The 22,465-nt window shown below is 43.8% G+C and overlaps 1 protein-coding gene across 2 annotated transcripts in view; it reads right to left on the bottom strand.

The window, feature by feature from the left end:
• The window catches only part of RNF123 (ring finger protein 123), a 1,441,353-nt gene that overhangs the window by 1,052,014 nt on the left and 366,874 nt on the right, over positions 1–22,465 (bottom strand). For both annotated transcript variants that reach the window (XM_069206868.1, XM_069206867.1), the window contains exon 15: positions 12,613–12,686. In XM_069206868.1, coding sequence (XP_069062969.1) covers positions 12,613–12,686 — 74 coding nt within the window. The remainder of the gene's footprint in view (positions 1–12,612; positions 12,687–22,465) is intronic.

Below are 22,465 nucleotides of genomic sequence, written 5' to 3'. Positions count from 1 at the left end.
GGCACCGATGGCTGAGTTTATCCGCCCTGGCGTTCAGAGAACCTCCAGGTGTTGAACCACCAGGGTTATGCCCTGCTGTTCCAGCCATATCCAGAGACGCAGAGCCTCTTGACAAAGTGTCCACGGCCACACACTACCCTGCTTGTTGCAGTACCACATTGCAGTGTGTTGTCCATGAACATCTGCACTATTTTCCCTTTCACACCAGGAGGAAATACTTTCAATACCAGTCGGATCGCCAGGAGCTCCAGTAAGCTGATATGGAGTCCTGATTCTGCCGGAGACCAGAGACCTCCGATCTCTGCCTCACCCAAATGGTTGCCCCATCCCAGAAGTGACGCTTCTGTCACCACTGTGCGATCTGGCTGGGAAAGTGAGAGGAGTCTGCCTCTGACCCAATCACAGTTCACTAACTACCACTGCAGGTCTTTTACAGTTCCCTCTGAGATCTGAACCGTGCCGGTATGATTCTCCTGATACTGCACCCACTGGAACTTCAGGTCCCACTGCAGAGCCCTCATATGACTTCTGGCATGCTTCACTGACAGGGTGCAGGAGGTCATGAGTCCCAAGAGCCTCAGAGTCTGTCTCACCAAAATCCAGGACAGAGGCCGAAACATTGGTATCATAACCTCAATATCCTGGACTTGCTGCTCAGGAGGATAAGCCTGAAACTGCACTCTGTCCAGAATGGCTCAGATGAAAGGGAGCTTCTGAGACGGATTCAGGTGTGACTTCGGCACGTCTATAGTGAGCCCCAGTGAATGCAGAAGGTTCGCCGTAGTCTGAAGGTGGTGAACGAGAGCCTGGGGCATAGGAGCGTCGTTCAAAGGCCAGTCGTCCAGGTAGGGGAAGACTGAAATCCCTAACCTGCGCAGATGAGCTGCTACCTCTGTCATCACTTTGGTGAACACTAGAGGGGCACTGGTGAGACCAAAAGGAAGCACGGTAAACTGAAAGTGCTCGTGGCCCACTTGAACTTCAACTAGCGCCTGTGGGAAGGCAGGATGGGGATGTGAAAATATGCATCCTGCAAGTCCAACGCTACCATCCAGTCTCCTTGGTCTAGGGCAGACAAGACATGAGCAAGAGTGAGCATCTTGAATTTCTCCTTTTTGAGGAAGATACTGACATCCCTTAAATCCAAGATATAGCGAAGTCCCTTCTTTTTTAGAATAAAAAAGTAGCAGGAATAACCACCACTGCCTACTTCTGACATCAGGACCTTTTCTATGGCTCTCGGCCAAGAGAGCTGTAACTTCCTCGCAAAGCAAGATTAAGTGATCCTCCATCAACCGTTTTTTTTAATGGCGGCATAGAGAGCGGGAAAGACTGGAAGGGGAGGAAATAGCCCTTCTGTATGAGCTACAAGACCCATTTGTCCAATGTTATGGACCCCCTGTGAGGGAGTTGAAATTGAATCTTCTCTTCAACTGGACAAGTATGGTCTTGCATATCATACTAGGAGGACTTGGGCGCTGTGGAAGAGAGAGGCTGGGTGGTGGCCGACCTCTGGCTAGACCCTCTGCGTCTGAAGGTACCACGACCTCGTCCTGTCCTCACACTGGATCCTGTGTTGACGGAGGATGATGGTTGACTTGTGGGTGGTGTGGTATCACACCCCTTCCAAAAACTCGAAAGGTGTGAAAGGCAGACTGCTGGCGAGCAGGCGCAAAGACGCCCAAGGACCTGGCTATAGCTCGAGAGTCCTTGAACCGCTCAAGCGATGAGTCTGCCTTTTCTCCAAATAGGCGCAAGCCATCAAAGAGCATGTCCATAAGGTTTGCCTGAACATCCCCCGAAAAGCCAGACGTATGGAGCCAGGTATGGTGTCGAAGGGTCACTGTTGATAAAAATCACCCTCCCAGCGAGTCAGCTGTGTCCAAACCACAACGTATCGTAAACTTGGCTGCATCTCTGCCATCTTTTACAGCTGGTGTGAGAGTGTCCGGCGCACGCTCCGGGACCGGGGGCAACACCTGTACCACCGTATACCAAAAAGTATGGTAAAAACGGCCCAAAAAGCATGAGGTGTGCACGGACCATTTTCTTTCCAAGCTGATCCAGTCTCTTGGATTCCTTAACCGGGGAAGCGGAAGGAAAGGCACCATGAAAAGTGGAGGCCTGGACCACCAAGCTCTCCGGGGTGGGGTGGTGGGTGAGGAAATTAGGATCGTTTGGAGCTGGTCTATTGCAGTGGCCGATAGTCCTATTAACAGGAGCCCCTGTGCTGGGTTTGAATCACGTCCCCAGCAGGACATCAGTGAGGGCTTCATTGAAGGGTAACATCGGCTCTGATGTGGAAACCCCCGGGTGAAGCACATCAGTCAGGAGGTTAGTCCTGACTGGCACTTAAGCAAATCTAGGTCCAAGACCTCCGCTGCCCTACAACCCACCATAGCTTATGAAGCTCCCTTCTCCGTAGCCATGGTAGGAGGTGAGAACATGCCAGTATCTGGGGAAGTATTCAGTCCACTGGCTTCCCCTAGTTCCTCATACCAGTCCATATATTCCAATCCATACTCTAGAGGGTCATAGGACCCCTTCTATTCCTCCCCTGTACCTGGCTGCTCAGAATAAGCCTCAGGTACTGATCTGACCCCTGTCCGCGCCGTCGAAGTCGGATTCAGCGTTGTACCACTTTGTTCCAACTATGGATCATCTGGGATAAGGAAGGGGCTGGCTCCATGGATAGGTGCCGACAAAGCAGAGAGCGTCGACGTCAGGAGCGGCACCGGCCGAGACCGACTGTGAACTCCGCATCGCCCCTTATCCAGTATCAAATCTGGAGTCCCCAACAGCGCCTAGGCCGAAGCCGCCAGTGTCAAACCCGATGGGGCCCCTGCCGGCCCCACAGGGCCCAAGGGCGCACCAGCAGGGGTAGCCTGCTCAAATACGAGATGCATGGTGTCGGTAAGCTCTCTTAGCTGAGCGGGGGTCAGTCCAGATCCCAGAAAAGGTGGGGGGGGAGGCTCGAAGTCGGCCCTGGCATCAATTCCACAAACTGTACCTGGAACGTCGACGTTCCTGAGATGCCTCGTCGGCAGACAGATGTGGTAAAGTAAAAGTCTGCATGGACTTCTTCTTCTTGAGCCTCTTTCCCGAGTGCCTGGAGGACCTTGAGTAAGAAGAAGGGGACTTTGGGCTCCTGGAGCGGTCCCACGGTCTCTGCTTTTATAGGGACCGTGACCTCCTAGGTGTCGCGCCAACCTTAGTCAACTGCTGGCCGCCATGAGCTTCAGAGACCGCTCTATCAAAGCTTTCGAGGCCATGGCCCGGCAGTCAGAACACAACTTTGAGTTGTGGTCTCTGTCGAGCCACTAGAGACATACCTGGTGGGGGTCTGTCACTGACATGGAGCGATGGCAGGTGCCACATGGCATGAACCCAGTCTTCCTCAATGTCATCCTGCACAGACTCCAAAAGACTCAACAAATAGGTCAAAAAAGGCCTGCCAAAAAAGGCAGAGGGTAGCTCGAATCTGGACTGGCGCCTAACTGGCGGGGAAGGAAAAGAACTGACATATGCGCGCCTGGGCAGTGCCTTTATAGGCGACCGTGACGTCACAGATGACTCCAACGCGGATCCGAACAATGCACGCAGATTTGACCGAAGCTATCAGACAGCGTGCACAGAGTACTGCTCAGCAAAAAATTCTGGATTCCAAGTTGAAGTCAGGAAATGCACTGGTAAGGAATCAGCAGCTAGAAGTCTCTATCAGATGTATTTGTTCATAATTGGAAATGTTAAAGATTATCTGGTCTCTACATCTGTACAACCAAATAGTTATTATGCATCCTAGTACACAAAACAGCTGTGGGTTCAACTCCTGCCCTAGGAACATATGTACTTCCATTTAATTTTCAGTACATTTTTTAAATGATAACATTGTGTCCTATTTTAATGTTTACTATGAAGTATAAAATGGAAGTAAATCGTTTTGGAATTTTAAGTTCAAAACAGGTTATCAAATTATGTTTGCCTAAACTTAATAAACATTTCTACATGGTATTCCCTTTGGAGTGCAGATGTGCGATTGCGGGAGAAGCATTTCTTTTATTGGTTTGAACCTTTATTACTAAAAATGTTACACACTCACAAACACACAGAGGCACCACAGGTACACACCCCACTCATAACACACACAACTTTTCCATACATCAGAATTCTGAGTGGTTTTAAAATACTTCCTAGATTTTACCACAGTAGTACCACAGAACTCCATACATTTGAAAAAAAAAAAGCTGTAACTGTATAATTCTTCTAACTTTCCCTACCACTACACAATTTTCTACAGTAGTATTTTTATTTTGTGTGAAGTGCATCGTAAGTAATTACTTCCATTTTATATTCAAACACACAACACAGTAAAACTGTGCTGTAATCAAGATGGCTGCAGTTTTGTTTTGGAAAGGCTTTTATTAGCCAATCTTATTGTGTTTAATCATCTCCATGTTCTGCAGTAGTGCCACTGTACTACTGCAGTATACCCCCCCCTTGAAATATCACTGTTTTTTTGTGCCTTATAACTGAAAAAGCACTGAACCAATTCACTTTAAATATGAAAAAGGATCCTTTCCACATCAAAACTATATTTCTGCCACATTTCATTAAAATCCGTCGAGCCGTTTTATTGCTTCGTCCATCTAAAATGTCCAAAAAGTATATTGAAAATGTATGTAGGAAAATGTGTTTTCTGACCCCCTTTTTTCTTAAATCACTGTAAAACTTTGCACTGCCCTTCAGTGCAAAAAAAACAAAAAAAACTAATTGTTCTGCAAAGTTTCATTGTGATCTGTCAAACAGAGCAAGGTTCTTAGTGAGGAAAATTTCCAAGGAATCTCTTAATCGCTCTTTCTTTATCTCGCGATGTCTCCATCTCGCGATGTCTCCATCTCGCGATGTCTCCATCTCGCGATGTCTCCATCTCGCGATGTCTCCATCTCGCGATGTCTCCATCTCGCGATCTCTCAATCTCGCGATCTCTCAATCTCGCGATCTCTCAATCTCACGATCTCTCAATCTCACGATCTCTCAATCTCGCGATCTCTCAATCTCACGATCTCTCAATCTCACGATCTCTGTCTCTCTCATAGAGACAATTTTCTAAAGAAAGGTTTGCAGTGATTCCTCAAGCAGGGGCTGGGTTTATAAAAAGCCTTTTCCCCATGCAATGTCTATGGGGATTTATTATTATTATTTTCTTTTTTTTAAACACAACTACAGCCCAAACTGCTACACAGATTTACACCAAATTTAGCAGAGAGCTAGATATTGGTCCAGAAAGACCTCTTTTTGTTTTTTGGTGCAAAACAATTCAGTAGTTTATGAGCTTTTAAAGAAATAAAAAATGTGCATACCTAGCACATGGATCCGAAGCCCAATTGGGAAATCCTATTCATTTGTTCCAATGGCCCAGTTTTTCATTTCCCAATTAGCAATTTCCTATCAAGAACTTGCTATTTCGGAAATGCAAAACCAGGGATGGTTATGGACAATAGGTCCCCTGTGAGGCACCCCACAAATAGCGGTGCACATGTATAGCACACATGTGACCTAGGGGCATGTGTGTGTTCTATTGAACTTTTGGAAAAAGCATCTTTCGGTGCTTTTTTTTTTTTTCTTAAATTGCACATGGTTATCATCGACTTGGAGTTGATGATAATCGATTTTTCCTAGATGCCAATTTGGCATTTAGGAAATGCTGTGTACATGGGCTTTGGAAATCCCCACTTGTGACCATTTCCCTATTTGGGAATCAAGAATGTGATTTCTACTTCGATTTCCTAAGGGGTTTTGTACATCTCAAAAGCCCATTTAACATTTCTAAGCAGCCCAAAATAGCAATTCAGACTGTTAACAAATGCTAAATGGCTTTGTAAGTATAACTATAATGCACACACACACAATATTAAAAAGGCATTTTTGTTTTTGTTTTCTTAAAAACATCGCTCAACGAATCTGCAGGAAACTTACCAATAACTGTAAATCAAAGTTAGGGGTCCTAATGGCAAGATTTGATGCAAAACTGTCAATTAGGGGCCAAAAGTGACATTTCCCATTTTACCTCCCAAAGGATCCTTTGCTCCTTGACACAGAATAGAACAACTGAAAGTAATCACACCCAACTTGGCATAAAAGCATATCTTTACTCAAGACATTTTGTTTGATTTAGTGTAAATCCACTCAATAGGGGGGCAAAATTAGGGCCAGATGTACAAAGCATTTTTTCAAGCGCAAATGGCTGGATTCACAGAATCAGGCCATTTGTGATCGGGAAAATTGTTTTTCTATGGTAACTTGAATCGCACTTTTCATTTATGATTCAGTATTCGGAAGGGACATGTTTAGGGAGCCCCTTCAAAACACCAGATTGCTATGGTATGTATTACTGTGTACCGACTGAATTACTGTCACAAAACCGTAATAGTTTAACACCAGTTTAAAACTGGTGGTAATCCATTGGGGGCCCCTCCTGAGAATTAAAAAAACAAAAAAACATTAGGAAGTGCAAGTAGTGGGCCACGGACAACTACCTAAACTTGAAAAATGAAGCTGCAAAGTTAATTTTTTTCTTTTTGAATTCTTTCAGGTAAAACGGGCTGCATTAAAAAAATAAAAAGTAAAGATTGCTTTATTAAAAAGCAATCACAGACATGGTGGTCTACTGAACTCAGCAGGCCACCATCCCTGTGATGGATGCGACTCCTAATGGGTTGCAAACTGTGACCTATCTCAATAATATGCATGAGATCGGTCTATTTACAAACCACTAGGAATTGCTAATGAAACTCAAAAGAGTTTCTTACATTAGGAAGACCAGCTTCCTAATTGCGATTCAGAGAGATTTGCAATTAGGAAAACAGTATTCCTAATGTGATAACATCTGGCCTTTAACGTTTAAAAAGTGCCCGGCAAACGCATAAATAGTCTACACGTTTTTGATGCACCTATATCTCTAGCGCTTGTTTGCAGTATTTGCATGAGTTCTGCCTATCATGTTTCAGTAAGTCCTGGGATGTTTAACTTTGTGCAGGTTCGTCAAGGGGGACACAATTAAAAAGGGAAGTCAAAGCATTCATTTGCCTATAACTAGTTCACCATATGACAAATGCACATGAAACTTGGCAGACATGGACATGGCAAGGTTGAATAGATTGATTAAGTGACGGGAGGGAGCAAAGTCAAAAAGAGAGACAAAATAAATTTAATGTGCTAATGACTTTAGTGTGCTTCAATGAATCTACAAGATGTTTGGCTGTAAACACAGATAATCCCAGTCTTAGGCATTCACGTTTCACAAACATTCGGGGTGGGGATGGAAAGGGAATTACAGGTAAAAAGGGAGGTGGGCGGGGGGAATGTGTTGTGGGGGGTGGCAAGTAATTTATTTGCCAATACCTTTGGCCTTTTTATGGATCTGCACATATGCCAGACACTTTTATATGTTTAGCTTACTTGTGATATTATGAGTTTCATGCAAACCTATCAAAGAGGGGCAACACTTAAGGGGTGTACTTCACATATTCACTCGAATAGGAACCTTTGCTCTACACTACAGAAAGAAACCTGTAGCGGAACAGCAGCAAACTTTGAATAAAATTAAAACATTTCTCAATAAAGTGTCACTGCTTAGTTTGGTGTAAATCTATTCAGTAGTTTTTAAGAAATTAGCATTATAATAATGTGTCAGTGTGCTTGATAGGGTTGAAAGATAGATATCTGGACAGCTAGTCTGTGCACCGTCCTCAATACCATGTCTGATGCTGCCGGTAGACTAGATTTAAATATAAAATCCTGACCACCTTTGGACAAGGAAGTTTTTATCTCCCACTGTCAATTCTGAGTTTGTGGCACCAAAGTTCGGTCCGTGAAGTACATAAAACAGAACTTTTCAAAAATAGATTTAAAAAAAATAGTAAATAAAAAAACAAAACCATACCCGGGCTAGTCTACAGGCAAGGCCTTGCAGTCAACCAGTGCAATGTATTTTGCACAGCAGATGTTGTCAGTCTGTAGAAGGTAACAATTTATTAGCTAATGCACACTTTCTAGGTCCCCTGAAACTACGCCCCTTGCTGCTGAACTTGCATGAAACTCAATGTATTTAAGGGTAAGATAAATAAGATATGGGTCTCCCAATTTCATTCTGGTCAGTGATACAGTTAGGAGCACAATACATAGGTTTCATATCAAGCGTAATTCTTACCACCTTAACATTTTTATACCATTGTTTTATTACATACCTTACATATATTTTTGGGGAATTTGGTAACCCTCCCAAATGTACCCTACCTTTTGCTAAAAGACAATCAGTAACCTTCACCAGGTCTGGCCAGATATTTTTCACATTCTATAAGGTCCTGAAGAATTACAGTGGACGGGTACTTTGGGGAGCTCTGCATTGCCACAAGTCAATAATTTGGGTTAATGTCAGTACTGAAGATACTCTCACTTGCAGTAAGCGCATTAATTACTTGAAAATAACAGTTTCAGAAGCTTTTCTTTGATTCGTGACTTCTTGTTGGCCCCTGTTCCTCCGTAAGTCACTGTTTATATTCTTAATATATACTCACACATTTTAAAAACTGTCAATAGAATTTCACCAATTGGAATAACTGAGTGTCTAGACCCATTACGTCTACCGTATACCAACCCCTTAATCATAGGAACCTATTTGAATTGTAAGTACATCCAGCAAAAATATACAGCTAGACGCAAAGGGGCTTTGAGCGATATTGGTATCCTTGATGTCAGCACAAGCCTGTGCAGTCACTTCATATGTTTGCAACCAGTGGCGGCTAGTGACATTTGAAATTGGTGGGGCATAAAAGTTGGGTATAACTTATGTAGTGAATGAAGCAAGCAAGCTTAACGTACAAACGTGGGGTTCAAGGTGGGTCATTCTCCCAAGAAAAAAATTGAAAAAAAGATTGACAAATGGTGCATTTGAAAGCAAGTTAATTTAGTGAGAAAGCAAGGTTTATAAAGCAGTGAGAACGTACAATCTTGATATATTAAGCACATTAAAAACAGCCCCGTATCTTAATGCATTAATATGTTCAACAATTTACTTCCATGTGCAAATTGTACAGCGTGACTACTTCAGCTCCTTTAAAGTGTGTGCTTGCGAGTGTCTTGCACTGCATGCAGCATCAACGTTGGAAGAAAATACTCTAACCAAGCTTCAGGAAGCACCCACAGCTGCTGGCTGCAATCAGGCATACAGAAACATGTGCAGACAGGTCTTTAAGTGGGATGAAAAAAAGTAGGGACTCTCTTAAAAGGAACATGTAAAATACATTTCTGTGATTCCTGTAGTGTGCCACCCGAGATGGTATTGCATCCAGAAATATAAAACAACAACTGACATATACCTAAAACCTGTCAGTACTATTGGCTTTGTCAATGGTTGTTAGCTGTTTAAGATAAATGAGTAACCACAATTAGTTATAAATAATTATCATTTGGAAATCTTTCAATTCTATTGGCCTTCAGTTATGCGCGCTTTATCTTTGATATGTGTGCCTTTTTCTCTTCACATCTCATTCATCTGCACATTTTCAACCTCTTCTCTTTTCTCTTCAGCATCCTCTTTTCACTCTCCCCTGAATGCACTTCCTCGTATCTCCTTCATTTTACCACCCCAAACAAACACTGAACTCATTCACATTTAAGCACTTTATTTCCTTTTGCCTTCTAAATATTTTGACCTCTGTGCACTCCTTCACACACATCTACATTTCATTTGCAGCTGGAATACATGAACATTGTTCTGTATGTTTGGCAGAGAGCCCAACCTACTGACGGACACTTTACTTTGCCTTCAGCCTCAGCACCAGCCCTCTCAATCAAAGCCCTTCATAAACACCTGACACCTGAGTCAAAGTGTGTACTATGCAAGAGTAATAAAGTGCAAAGAAACAGCGTGATGAAACAGATAACTCTCTTGGGCAATGCAACATTAAGAAAAACGTGAAATAAGTAAATCACTGAAACACATTACCTTGATACTTAATGTTTTTAACATTCATTGTTCGCATATCAAACCATGTTTTTGGCATTAATGTTAAGTGCATGAAGACGGGGCCAATTTTAACGCCATGCAGCAGATAACTGCCTTTACTGTGTGCACATATTTCTCCCTTTGTGTTTAACTCTGATATTTGGATCAATTTTGCAAGGGAACAAGGACCCTCTCCTCTTTTGGAACAATTTTGTGGGAAAACAAATACAGCAGCTCCACCTCTAAAGGAGCCAGTGATCTGCAGCCAGGGCCTAGGGTGTCTCCGTTAGTGTGACAAGGGGTCTCAGTACAGTAAAATTAACATAAAATTAGAATTATAACACTTACCATTACCGAAGACAAGGCAGTAAATCAAACGTGCTTGCATCCACTCCTACTGCGTGACAAATGGGGAAAGAGTGGGATCTATGCCTGTGAATGAAAGATGGCTGCTCTCACGCAGGGATGAAAACTTCAGCGCCCACAACTGTGACCATAAACGAGTTAATGGCCTCTAGTGATTACTGCCATAGACCACAATGGAAATGAAGGGCTTTAGAGCAGTCAGCCCTGCATTGTGCGTAACAGTGAAGAAAGATGATTTACTACCTGGCTTCCGCCTCCTGCTTCAAAGCCAAGGGGGGCAAGCAGCCTGGGACAGACAGCCCAGACGTAAATGCATCGATTTTGTTTAGAGATACTATTGCATCTCGGAACAAATCTATCTATTTAATATTTTTTTTATATAAATGTGTAGAGATTTCACAGGGGCGCAGCCCCTCAGCCCTTCAGTCCTAAAAGAGAAACCACCGCTGTTTGCAACAAGTCATAGTTTGAAGGGATAACGGTAACGCATATCTGAATGACTAGCTAGAACATTTAGGTTACAAATGTCACAATCACTTTTTATTTCATGAAAGTATTCAAGGACTGGCACTTTTTTTTTTTAAATACGATTGTCATAACTGATGATCACCTGCAGCAATCTTGGTCTATCAGTCTTGCAATTCAATCCTGTATGAGCAACTCTGAATTCATGTTTGGAAATGTAGGGCAGATCACACGGCATTTTTGTTCAAGGATGCTTGGTGCCAGATCTTGAGTCCATTATATGATCTACTTTATATATCCTCAGCAGTGTTACGGCATAACAGCAGTTGATCAGGTGGAGTTGAATTTCTTATTGGTTCTTATTGAAAAAGATGGCTATCCCGTAAGTGATTTATTTGAGAGGAACCATGTACTATATCACAACCTTCATGTTTTAAGGGACAACTGTCCTGTAGCGTGCTATCAGCGGGGTTAACAACCAGATGTAGAATTTCACCAGTCCTTTATGCCCTGTGCATGGAAGCACTGTTATGTCTACAACACAAGCTATTCCGATATCTCCATCCATCACAACTGGATGCGTTATTAAGATTTAGATCTAGGCATATGCCAATAATTTTTGGACTGCATTAGCAATTCCAATCCAGGTGTACCAGAAATTTAACCTTTAGTGTTGTCATTTAGGGAAGGGTACAGGTACAAGCTAAATCCTTCTGAAACAGGTGTCTCAAACCTTTTCTGTAGCTAATTATGTTCAATGAAAATCATATTGAGCCTTTAATATTTTTAGTGTGGTAATAGTGATCATGTCAGACAACATTACATAAGTGGACACTATATGCAAGATTATCCACAGTACCACTTCAGTATGGCGGGCAGGGTTGCCATCAGTAATGTGGAAAAGACTTTATCAACGAAATTGCCTCTATATGGGTAATACATGACAGCCATAGCTGCAATGTCCTGGCACCAGGGTTTTAGTATTATTAATAAGTCTCCCCAATGCCTCATGACTTAGCACTCAAATATCAGCTTATTAAATATATTTGAGCAATCCAACCATTGTTCTCTAAACATCAGTTTTGAGTTCTGAAAATTCACACAATTATATCCCGAATGCACTTTTCAATTTTGGTACACATATTAACATCAACTAACCAAAAGCTTCTAATTTTGTTGGGTCTTCTGTGCACAGGAGAGCTACTTGTTATAGTTAGAGAGCTACTTGTAGCTCACAAGCTACTCGTTGGAGATACCTGTTCTAAAATACGGTTATTTCTAGAGAGCTTACTGGGATAGGCTTCCTTCCTATTATATATTTATATATGGTAGGTAGTTTATGGGATGAAAAATTTGAAAATGGAATGATTTGTGCTAAGTGGACCAGAAGGCTGCCTAGTAGATGCCTGAAATACTCAGAAGTACAGGACAAACATTTCTGTCTGTGTTAGAATGGGCCTCACTAAGTAACATGTTTGTTAATATCCACAGAGAAGTAAGGAAAATTAGGCAAATTATCAGGTGGCAAACATTAAGTTGGGCCAAGAGTGACTAAAGCAAGAGATTATAAAGGATGACAGATTGCACATTATTTTCTCTGCAGTCTTGAAGTTAGAATGACGGACTCAAAATTATGAAGTCAGACTTTTTTGGTAGGTACAATCACCATTTCCTAAAGGGAAAAAAACAGTTAGGAGCAAAAAATGGTATAGCTAGTCCTTATAATAGCATTCCGTTTTGGCATTATCCTGAGAAAGTGAACACATAAAGGATACAGCACATTGTTGAGCAGAAACTTCCGGGACTTCTCATGCTTCAGGATAGCAATGGTCAGACGTAGGTAATGAATCTGAAGAAAAATATATTAATTGATAATGTAAGTTAAACCTGATTTGCCCATGGAAAATGATACTGATATCAGAATAGAGTTCCTTGCAATTTCCATAAATGAAATCTTGCTTTTATGTGTAGTAGGAAAGTGGAATTTTGAAAATGACACAAAAATAGCGGCCAGAAATTGATAAATAAATTCAAAGAGCCCAGTAAAAAAGCAAGGCTTAAAAGACACACTAGGATACAGGGAAGCAAATAAGTCCAAAATAACAACACAGACAAGCTGATCATGGAGTTCTCAAGAGCTAAAAGCAAGACCAGAAATGACCCAGAAGAGCAGGCAGCAAGGCGTTAAAGAAAATCCAAGAAACAGAAAGGTGTAGAATGTAAATGCAAAACAGTTGGTCACCAATTATGTCAATTTATCAAGTGGTCATCCAATTTTTATAAATGCTTGGAGTTAACTTATTTGCTCACTAAGCAAACACAAATCTGGTCAGATTTGTGGGTTCATCTAAAGCTTAACAATTTGCTATATACCACCATCCCACACCACAGTTTCATTAACCACCCTTTTCAATCCAGGAATATCAGAAACATAAGATAAGAGGACCCAGTTTGCAATCGCAACAGTTGTGAGTAAAGGCAGACAGACAACCTTCAATGGTGGAACAGATGTCACCAACTGTGCATCAACAGAGCTTGATTGCGGTCATCAATTCCACACAAATTTTACCCTACCTAGATTCGGAGAATATGCACTTGGTGGCATGAGCCTCCATCGTTTTTTTTTAGCTCGAATATGCCAACTGTCTTATCTGGAAAAGCCCTTGACACTCATTAAAAAGTTCCAGGTAGTATAGAATTCATCTGCCTACTTTATGGCAGGCATCTCAAGATTCAACCATACGGTCCTGTCAGAAATTGGTATTGTTGGTGAGACCTGGTCAAGCAACAGCCACAATCCTTGCAGAGTGAACCACAAAAAAAGAAAAAAAATCACTATATTAGCCTATGCTTAACCCTGCGTAGCTTGGCACAAAACAAATCCATCAGGCATAACTTAGAGGCAACGTGTAAAGTATTTATGCGGCAAACAAACAGTAATAAAGGGAAAACTCAACAGAAGACAAATCCTAAACCAATTTAGAAAAACAACAAAAATCTAATCAGTACAACCAGAGTTATGAATTCTTAAAGTTTAAGGTTCAAAATAGCGCCTAAAAGATAAAAATGTCAATGGCAAATATCTGGTCACCTTTAGTACCACAACCAAGAGTCCAGGAGAGTGCAGTAACCTCTTAGGTGCTCAGGACCCACTCAGGCTGGGTCCAGGTGCAGGATAGAGATGGTGGGAGCCTGTTATGTCCCTGTGGTTCTGAACAGGAGACACAAAACTAGCCCTTGGAGTCACTTCTTGTAGTCCTGGGTGCAGCTGCAGGGCTCAACAGCAGAGCTGGCCTCTATGGGTTCAGAGCGGAGTCCAGGCCGCAAAGCAGACATTCCAGGTACAGGAGCACTCTAACAAGGTACACATAAGGTAGTCTTCAGAGTTTTTCTGCATGTCCAGTAGTGAACAGAAGAGTGGGTCAGAGGGCCCTATTTTTATACTCTGGTGCCCTTCTCCTAGAATGTGGGAGAAGTTTCGGTAATGGTTCTTTTAAGTTCTTAGAATTTCTTGACTGCGTTGGCTCAAAGCTGGCTGCAGTGAAAATACTGGGTCATTATGACTACTGTGAGTAGACAAGGCACAGTCTATTTAGGTTCAATTGGGGCTGTGCTTAGCTCTACCCCCATCAAGCCAATTATTGGCCCCATTGAGGCACACCTCATCTCACTATTGTGTGACTGTCTGAGAGTAACTCGCAATGTCTGTCAGCTACATCCAGTCATGTGACCCAAGACAGGCTGCAAGCACAAAGGGCTAAGGGCAGGAAAATGCCAATTTTCTAAAAGTGGCATTTTTGAAATTGTAAGGAAAAACCCGACTTTACCATTGAAGAGGGTTTATCATTACAACTCCATAGGTAACAAAGCAGACTTATTTACCGCCTCTTAATTAGGAATTACAGCTTATTAAAGGTAATAAGGAATCCCCAACTGAATGCTATGGGAGAGGTCTCACAATAGTGAAAAATGAATTTAGGAGTTTTTTCACTATCAGCACATGTAAAACTTAGAATACAGTCCAACATTTCAATTACACTGCCCCCTGCGGGCTACCTAGGGCCTACTTTAGGGTGACCACTATGTAATAAAAGGGGAGTTTTAGGCTTGGCAAGGGGACTTAAGTGGCAAGTAGACATGGCAGTGTGACACTGCAAATAGGCTGTAGTGCCAGGCCTGGATACTTTTTAGAGGGCTACTTAGGAGCGTGGCACAATAAGTGCTGCAGGCCCACTGGTAGCAATTAATTTACGTGTCCCAGGTGAACAAGTTACTTAACTTCTGGTAGAGACAGGATCGAGCCGCACATTCTTAACTTTAGAATCTTTCCCAGGTGCGACTCTGGACCCGGAAACCTTTTTCACCATAGTACTTCTGCGCAGCGGTGGAGTCTGGATTGACGTCGTCCAATGGATGTGACGTCAGCAGAGTCCATACAACCCTCTCGTCAATGTCAGTTTCTTTCATGACTATCTTCCACGCTCAAAATGTGGAGCCACACATAGAAACTGCCTATTGAAACAGTGTGATTTGAACAAAAGACACCATTGATCAATTAATCACTGAATTCTTAATTCTAGGTGTTGATTTCCCAAACAAAATCTTCCAAGAACACAGAGGACTCAGTTCGCAGGATGATGGAAGGGTTGTTAAGGAATCTGCGGCTAGATCCTGTCACTACCAGATAATACGTTACCAAAGGTAAGTAACTTGTTCATCTGATAGAGGCATCGAGCTGCAGAGTCCTTACTTTAGAATCAGATTTCAAAACATAGTAACCTGGAAGAGGGACTGCCAACGGAAACTTTCACAAAAGTCTTGCATTATCACAAAACCGGTCTAGAACAAGAGAAAAAGACCAGACAATGATAATAATGAAGGTGAGTGATATTATACTCTACAACATCAAAAGCTGTGGAAGGAACCACACGTAAATAAAGCCATAAGACAAGAAAAGCATGGGAATAAGCTCCTCAATGTTAGTATGTCAACTGTGTGTCAGACGTGACCCAAAAACATTGAAAAATTCTAACCAGAAGAAAACTGGTCTAGTACAAGAAGAATAGACCAGGCATTCATAAGAATATCGAGAAGGAAGTATATTCTTGTTAGTAAAAGAACTGTGTAAAGGCACACAGTAATAAAAGTTCATCCAAGAGTTAATAGCATGGAGATAGTATCACCCATGATCAATACCATTAAAAATGTGTCCCTAGGGCAAAATTGGTCTAGAGCAAATAATGTAAGTGAGCCTTAACATATTTCACGACCTAAGACCCATGGAAACAACCACGTACAAGGAGTCATGAACACTCAAAAACATGGAAAAAGGAGAAACCATGCTAACATGACCAATCTGTGTTAAAGGCGAACTTAACAGGACTAATATTAAGCTACTCGCTCTCCTAAGGGGATCCAAACCCATGCACTAACACCTCATCAATACTGTGGAAAGGACCACAGCAATGATATCACAAAATTAAAGAAAATATGAGTAAAAATATCTACCCATGACCGCAGGATAGTATTACCAAATGAGGTAATAAATATAAATGTATTTGTTCTAATATGTAGATCGAAACTGCAAGTACTACCCTGCTGGAACACAGAACAGCAAGCATGCTATTGAATAATACCTCTTTACCATGTAAGTGTATATCGTACCAGACCTACACTATAAGACACACTTGGAATGTTTATCTCCTGCAGAAAAAACATATAATAGCCCTCTTAAATCCCCTTCAGTGCCGGCTGCAGCGCTGCTGTGCCAAGGACGTAACTTATGTTCTGCACCTGGGCACCCACCCACACCCCCCAGGGAGGGATGGCGGCAGAATTGCTTCCGCTGCCCCCCGATACCCCTCCACCAACCCCTTCCAGGGAACTCTGACCTCATCAGAGGTCGGCCCATGGTACTGGAAGCATGGCTTCCAGCGCGTCCGGGGGGAAACTGATTTGTTTCTCCTCAGACAGGGGAGGGGGAGGTCAGAGAGTAATGAAAAGGAAAAGAAAGGCTTTTCCTTTCTTGTCTCTATGTGCATTCTTTTACCAGTATCATCAGGGGGGGCAATATTATTTTAGGCCATTTCTCCCCCTGTAAGGAAATGCATCCTTGGCATGGTTACCCCCCGACTTTTTGCCTTTGCTGATGACAAGTTATGATTTGAAAGTGTGCTGAGGCCTGCTAACCAGGCCCCAGCACCAGTGTTCTTTCCCTAAAACTGTACCTTTCTTTCCACAATTGGTACACCCTGGCATTCAAGGTAAGTCCCCTGTAATTGGTACCCCTGGTACCAAGGGCCCTGATGCCAGGGAAGGTCTCTAAGGGCTGCAGCATGTCTTATGCCACCCTGGGGACCCCTCACTCAGCACAGACACACTGCTTGCCAGCTTGTGTGTGCTGGTGGGGAGAAAATGACTAAGTCGACATGGCACTCCCCTCAGGGTGCCATGCCAACCTCACACTGCCTATGGCATAGATTAGGCATCCCTCTAGCAGGCCTCACAGCCCTAAGGCAGGGTGCAGTATACCATAGGTGAGGGCATAGGTGCAGGAGCACTAAGCCCCTACAGTGTCTAAGCAAAACCTTGAACATTGTAAGTGCAGGGTAGCCATAAGAGTATATGGTCTGGGAGTCTGTCATACACAAACTCCACAGCACCATAATGGCTACACTGAAAACTGGGAAGTTTGGTATCAAACTTCTCAGCACAATAAATGCACACTGATGCCAGTGTACATTTTATTGTGAAATACACCCCAGAGGGCATCTTAGAGATGCCCCCTGAAAACATACCCGACTTCCAGTGTGGGCTGACTAGTTTTGCCAGCCTGCCACACACCAGACATGTTGCTGGCCACATGGGGAGAGTGCCTTTGTCAATCTGTGGCTAGTAACAAAGCCTGTACTGGGTGGAGGTGCTTCTCACCTCCCCCTGCAGGAACTAACACCTGGCGGTGAGCCTCAAAGGCTCACCCCCTTTGTTACAGCACCCCAGGGCACTAGTTAGTGGAGATGCCCGGCCCCTCCGGCCACAGACCCACTTTTGGCAGCAAGGCCGGAGGAGATAATGAGAAAAACAAGGAGGAGTCACTGGCCAGTCAGGACAGCCCCTAAGGTGTCCTGAGCTGAGGTGACTCTGACTTTTAGAAATCCTCCATCTTGCAGATGGAGGATTCCCCCATTAGGATTAGGGATGTGCCCCCCTCCCCTCAGGGAGGAGGCACAAAGAGGGTGTAGCCACCCTCAGGGCTAGTAGCCATTGGCTATTAACCCCCCAGACCTAAACACACCCCTAAATTGAGTATTTAGGGGCTCCCCAGAACCTAGGAAATCAGATTCCTGCAACCTGAAGACGAAGAAGGACTGCTGACCTGAAAGCCCTGCAGAGAAGACGGAGACACCAGCTGCTTTGGCCCCAGCCCTACCGGCCTGTCTCCCCACTTCAAGAAAAACTGCAACAGCGACTCATTCCCCAGGGTCCAGCGACCTCTGAAGCCTCAGAGGACTACCCTGCATCTAAAAGGACCAAGAACTCCTGAGGACAGCGGCTCTGCTCCAAAGAAGAAACAACTTTGCAACAAAGAAACAACTTTTAAAGGACTGCACGTTTCCCGCCGGAAGCGTGAGACTTTCCACTCTGCACCCGACGCCCCCGGCTCGACTTGCTGAGAAACAACACTACAGGGAGGACTCCCCGGCGACTGCGACCCTGTGAGTAGCCAGAGTTGACCCCCCTGAGCCCTCCCAGCAACGCCTGCAGAGGGAATCCAGAGGCTCCCCCTGACTGTGACTGCCTACTTCTAAGAACCCGACGCCTGGTAAAGACACTGCACCCGCAGCCCCCAGGACCTGAAGTATCAACCCTCCAGTTCAGAAGCGACCCCCAGTTGGCCCTCTCCCGTGCCCAAGGTGGTGGCTACCCCGAGGAGCCCCCCCTTGCCTGCATGCTTCGCTGAAGAGACCCCTGGGTCTCCCATTGAACTCCATTGCAAACCCGACGCCTGTTTGCACTCTGCACCCGGCTGCCCCCGTGCCGCTGAGGGTGTACTTTTTGTGCTGACTTGTGTCCCCCCCAGTGCCCTACAAAACCCCCCTGGTCTGCCCTCCGATGTCGAGGGTACCTACCTGCTGGCAGACTGGAACCGGGGCACCCCCTTCTCCATTGAAGCCTATGTGTTTTGGGCACCACTTTGACCTCTGCACCTGACCGGCCCTGAGCTGCAGGTGTGGTAACTTTGGGGTTGCCCTGAACCCCCAACGGTGGGCTACCTTGGACCCAACTTTGGACCCTGTAGGTGTTTTACTTACCTGCAAAACTAACCAATACTTACCTCCCCCAGGAACTGTTGAAATTTGCACTGTGTCTAGTTTTAAAATAGCTTATTGCCATTTTTGCCAAAACTGTACATGCTGATTTAAAGTTCCTTTGATACCTGAGTGAAGTACCTTTCATTTAAAGTATTGATTGTAAATCTTGAACCTGTGGTTCTTAAAATAAACTAAGAAAATATATTTTTCTATACAAAAACCTATTGGCCTGGAATTGTCTTTGAGTGTGTGTTCCTCATTTATTGCCTGTGTGTATGTACAACAAATGCTCTTACCCTCTGATAAGCCTACTGCTCGACCACACTACCACAAAATAGAGCATTAGAATTATCTCTTTTTGCCACTACCTTACCTCTAAGGGGAACCCTTGGACTCTGTGCATGCTATTTCTTACTTTGAAACAGTACATACAGCGCCAACTCCCTTCAACCCCTTAGAGGCAGGTGGGCCTACTTTTATTAGGCCAATCTGCCCCTAAAAAGGGGGGTAGGGGGAGAAACCTCTAGACACCAAGGATTTTTTTTATTTTAAATAAGGGGAGCAGCACCTCAGCCATATTATTTTAGCCCATTTCTGCCTCCCTCAGGGGCAGATAGGCCTATTTATATTAGGCCCTTCTGCCCCCCAGAGGGGCAGAAACCACTTAGGCACCAGGGATCGGTGTGTGTGTTTTGTTTGGGGGCGGCACCTTGGCCAAGGGTCGCTCCCCAGGGGGGCACCTTACTGTTGATCATTTCTGTCCCCCTTGGGGGCAAATCGGCCTATTTTTATTAGGCTCATCTGCCCCCAAGAGGGGCAGAAAACACTCAGGCACCAGGGCAGAAAGCCTCCCAGATGCCAGGGAATTGTACTGCCATTTGATAAAGTTTGTTTTGACCAATGACTTTGTGTTTCACCACTGCGCATATTAGTTGCTCAATGTTCACCAGTAGCACATGGTATGTTTTGTTCAGTTTAGCCGCCTATGGGCTTTGACATGGCATTAGCCATTACTTTCTGTATTCAGTTTAGCCGCCTATGGGCTTTGACATTGCATTAGCCATTACATTCTGTATTCTGCCTATTGGCTTTGACATGCTGTATCCAGTCTAGCCGCCTATTGGCTTTGACATTGCATTCCTATTGGCTTTGACATGATGTATTCAGTTTAGCTGCCTATTGACTTTGACATGCTATTAGATATTCTGCCTATTGGCTTTGACATAATACCATATATTACATTTTGTATTCAGCTCCGCTACCTATTGGCTTTGACATGATATAAGACATTACATTTTGTATTCAGCTCCGCAGTCTATGGGCTTTGACATGATATTATACATTGCATTTTATATTCAGCTCAGCTGCCTATTGGCTTTGACATGACACTAGACATTGCATTTGATATTTAGGTTAGCTGCCTATTGCCTTTAACATGACAGTGCATTTGACACTTAGGTTAGCTGCCTATTGCCTTTAACGTGGAGTTAGACATTGCAGTTGAGAATCCAAGCTGTATTTTTCCAAGCTGTGTTTTTGCACCAGAGAACCAAGATGTTTTTCTCACAGTAGACTAGACATGATAAGAGAGAGTACATGGGTGTTGTTTTTCTCTTCGCTTGAGCTTGGGAACAGGAGTAGTCTTGGAGACCTGGCCAGTCTCCAAAAGGCTTGCTCAGTTTCCCAGGTCTGAGAGGAGGGGGCACACCTTTGTAACGAATGACACAGGCTGCAGAGAGTCAGATTCGAATCTGCCGGACCTCGTGCTGGAGCTTGGCGCCAGCTGCCAGCATCCCGTGTGGGTAGATGAAACTCTTTCTCGCGGCTGACAGGGGTCATCAGCTTGCAGACCTTAGAAAGATGTAGCTGTAAATAGTTCCTACACGGTGAAGTATTTGTTTTGCTTTGCATTCAATATCTTATAAATATAACCTGCTGTGTATATTGCAAACTGATATATTTTGTTTGATTAACGCGGACTTGAAAGCTACTAATTCGTCATTCATTCATAAACATTGTGGTTGGGGAAGAATTAACAACAATAAAAGTCTTCTTTGACCTCAGAAGTGCATTTCTAGTGTGTTATGTTAGTGCTTTAGAAACAAGATAAGAGGAAAGCACTACAGGAATAAAAAATAAAAAAAAATTGAGGGGTGGGGGCTGCCAACCAGTATGGGCATGGTTTTGTCCCCCACCCCAACTGAAGGGGGTAACAGTCTTTCATCCCCCCCCATGCAAACTAAAGGAGCTCATCCCAATAGCAAGCAAGAGGACATTTGATTATTTTGGGTTTTGAATTTACATTTGGGCCAAGAGAGCCTGGTTAACTCCCAATATTGTCCCACTTGGAATGGTGAGTGGCTGCACTTTTTGTACTTTGGGACGATGCCACCTAGAAAAATCTACCAGACTTAGACACATCTGAAAACTTCTGGGTGAGTCCAGGGTGGTGTGCTTCACATGCACCCCATACCATTTTCTTACCCACAATGCCCTGCAAACCTCCAACTTTGCTTGAAATCACGTATTTTCCCTACATTTTTAAAGTAACACTCCAGAATCTGCAATAATCCACAAAATTCCTACCACCTAGCATTGTCACAGCTATACCGATAGAAATTCTGCTCCACTTATCAGTCTAAAAACTTTTTTTTTTCCCCCCCAAACTGCCCTTTTGGACCCGCTTTGGTTCTCCCTCAATTTTAACATGTATTTGGCCTTCCCTGTCACAGGTACTTGGCCCACCTACACAAGTGAGATATCATTTTTATCGGGTGAACGAGGGGAACGTTGGGTGGTAGAAAAGTTGTGCCGGTGCGGTGATCCCACGCAGAAAACACTGGTGATCCACGCAAGTCACACCTCCCTGGACTCCCTCGGGTGTCTAGTTTTAAGAAATGTCTGGGTTTGGTAGGTTTCTCTATATGGCTGCTGAGCCCTGGACTAAAAATGTATGTGCCCCCTTTTGAAAAACAGGTAGTTTTGTTATAGATAATTTTGATGTGTCCATGTTGTGTTTTGGACCCATCCCTGTCGCGTTCGCTAGGCCTAGCCACACAAGTGAGGTACCTTTTTATTGGGAGATGTAGGGGAATGCTGAGTGGAAGGAAGTTTGTGGCTCCTCTCAGATTCCAGAACTTTCCATCACCGAAATGTGTGAAAAAAGTATTTTTTTGCCAAATTTAGGTTTGCAAAGGATTCTGGGTAACAGAAGCTGGTGAGAGCCCCACAAGTCACCCCATCTTGGATTCCCTAGGTGTCTAGTTTTAATAAATGCACAGGTTTCGTAGGTTTGGGTAGGTGCCGGTTGAGCTAG

Source organism: Pleurodeles waltl, chromosome 9, assembly GCF_031143425.1.
Source record: "Pleurodeles waltl isolate 20211129_DDA chromosome 9, aPleWal1.hap1.20221129, whole genome shotgun sequence".
Classification (NCBI taxonomy): domain Eukaryota; kingdom Metazoa; phylum Chordata; class Amphibia; order Caudata; family Salamandridae; genus Pleurodeles; species Pleurodeles waltl.
Note: the sequence above shows the minus strand (reverse complement) of the source record. Positions and strands in the feature narration are given on the sequence as shown.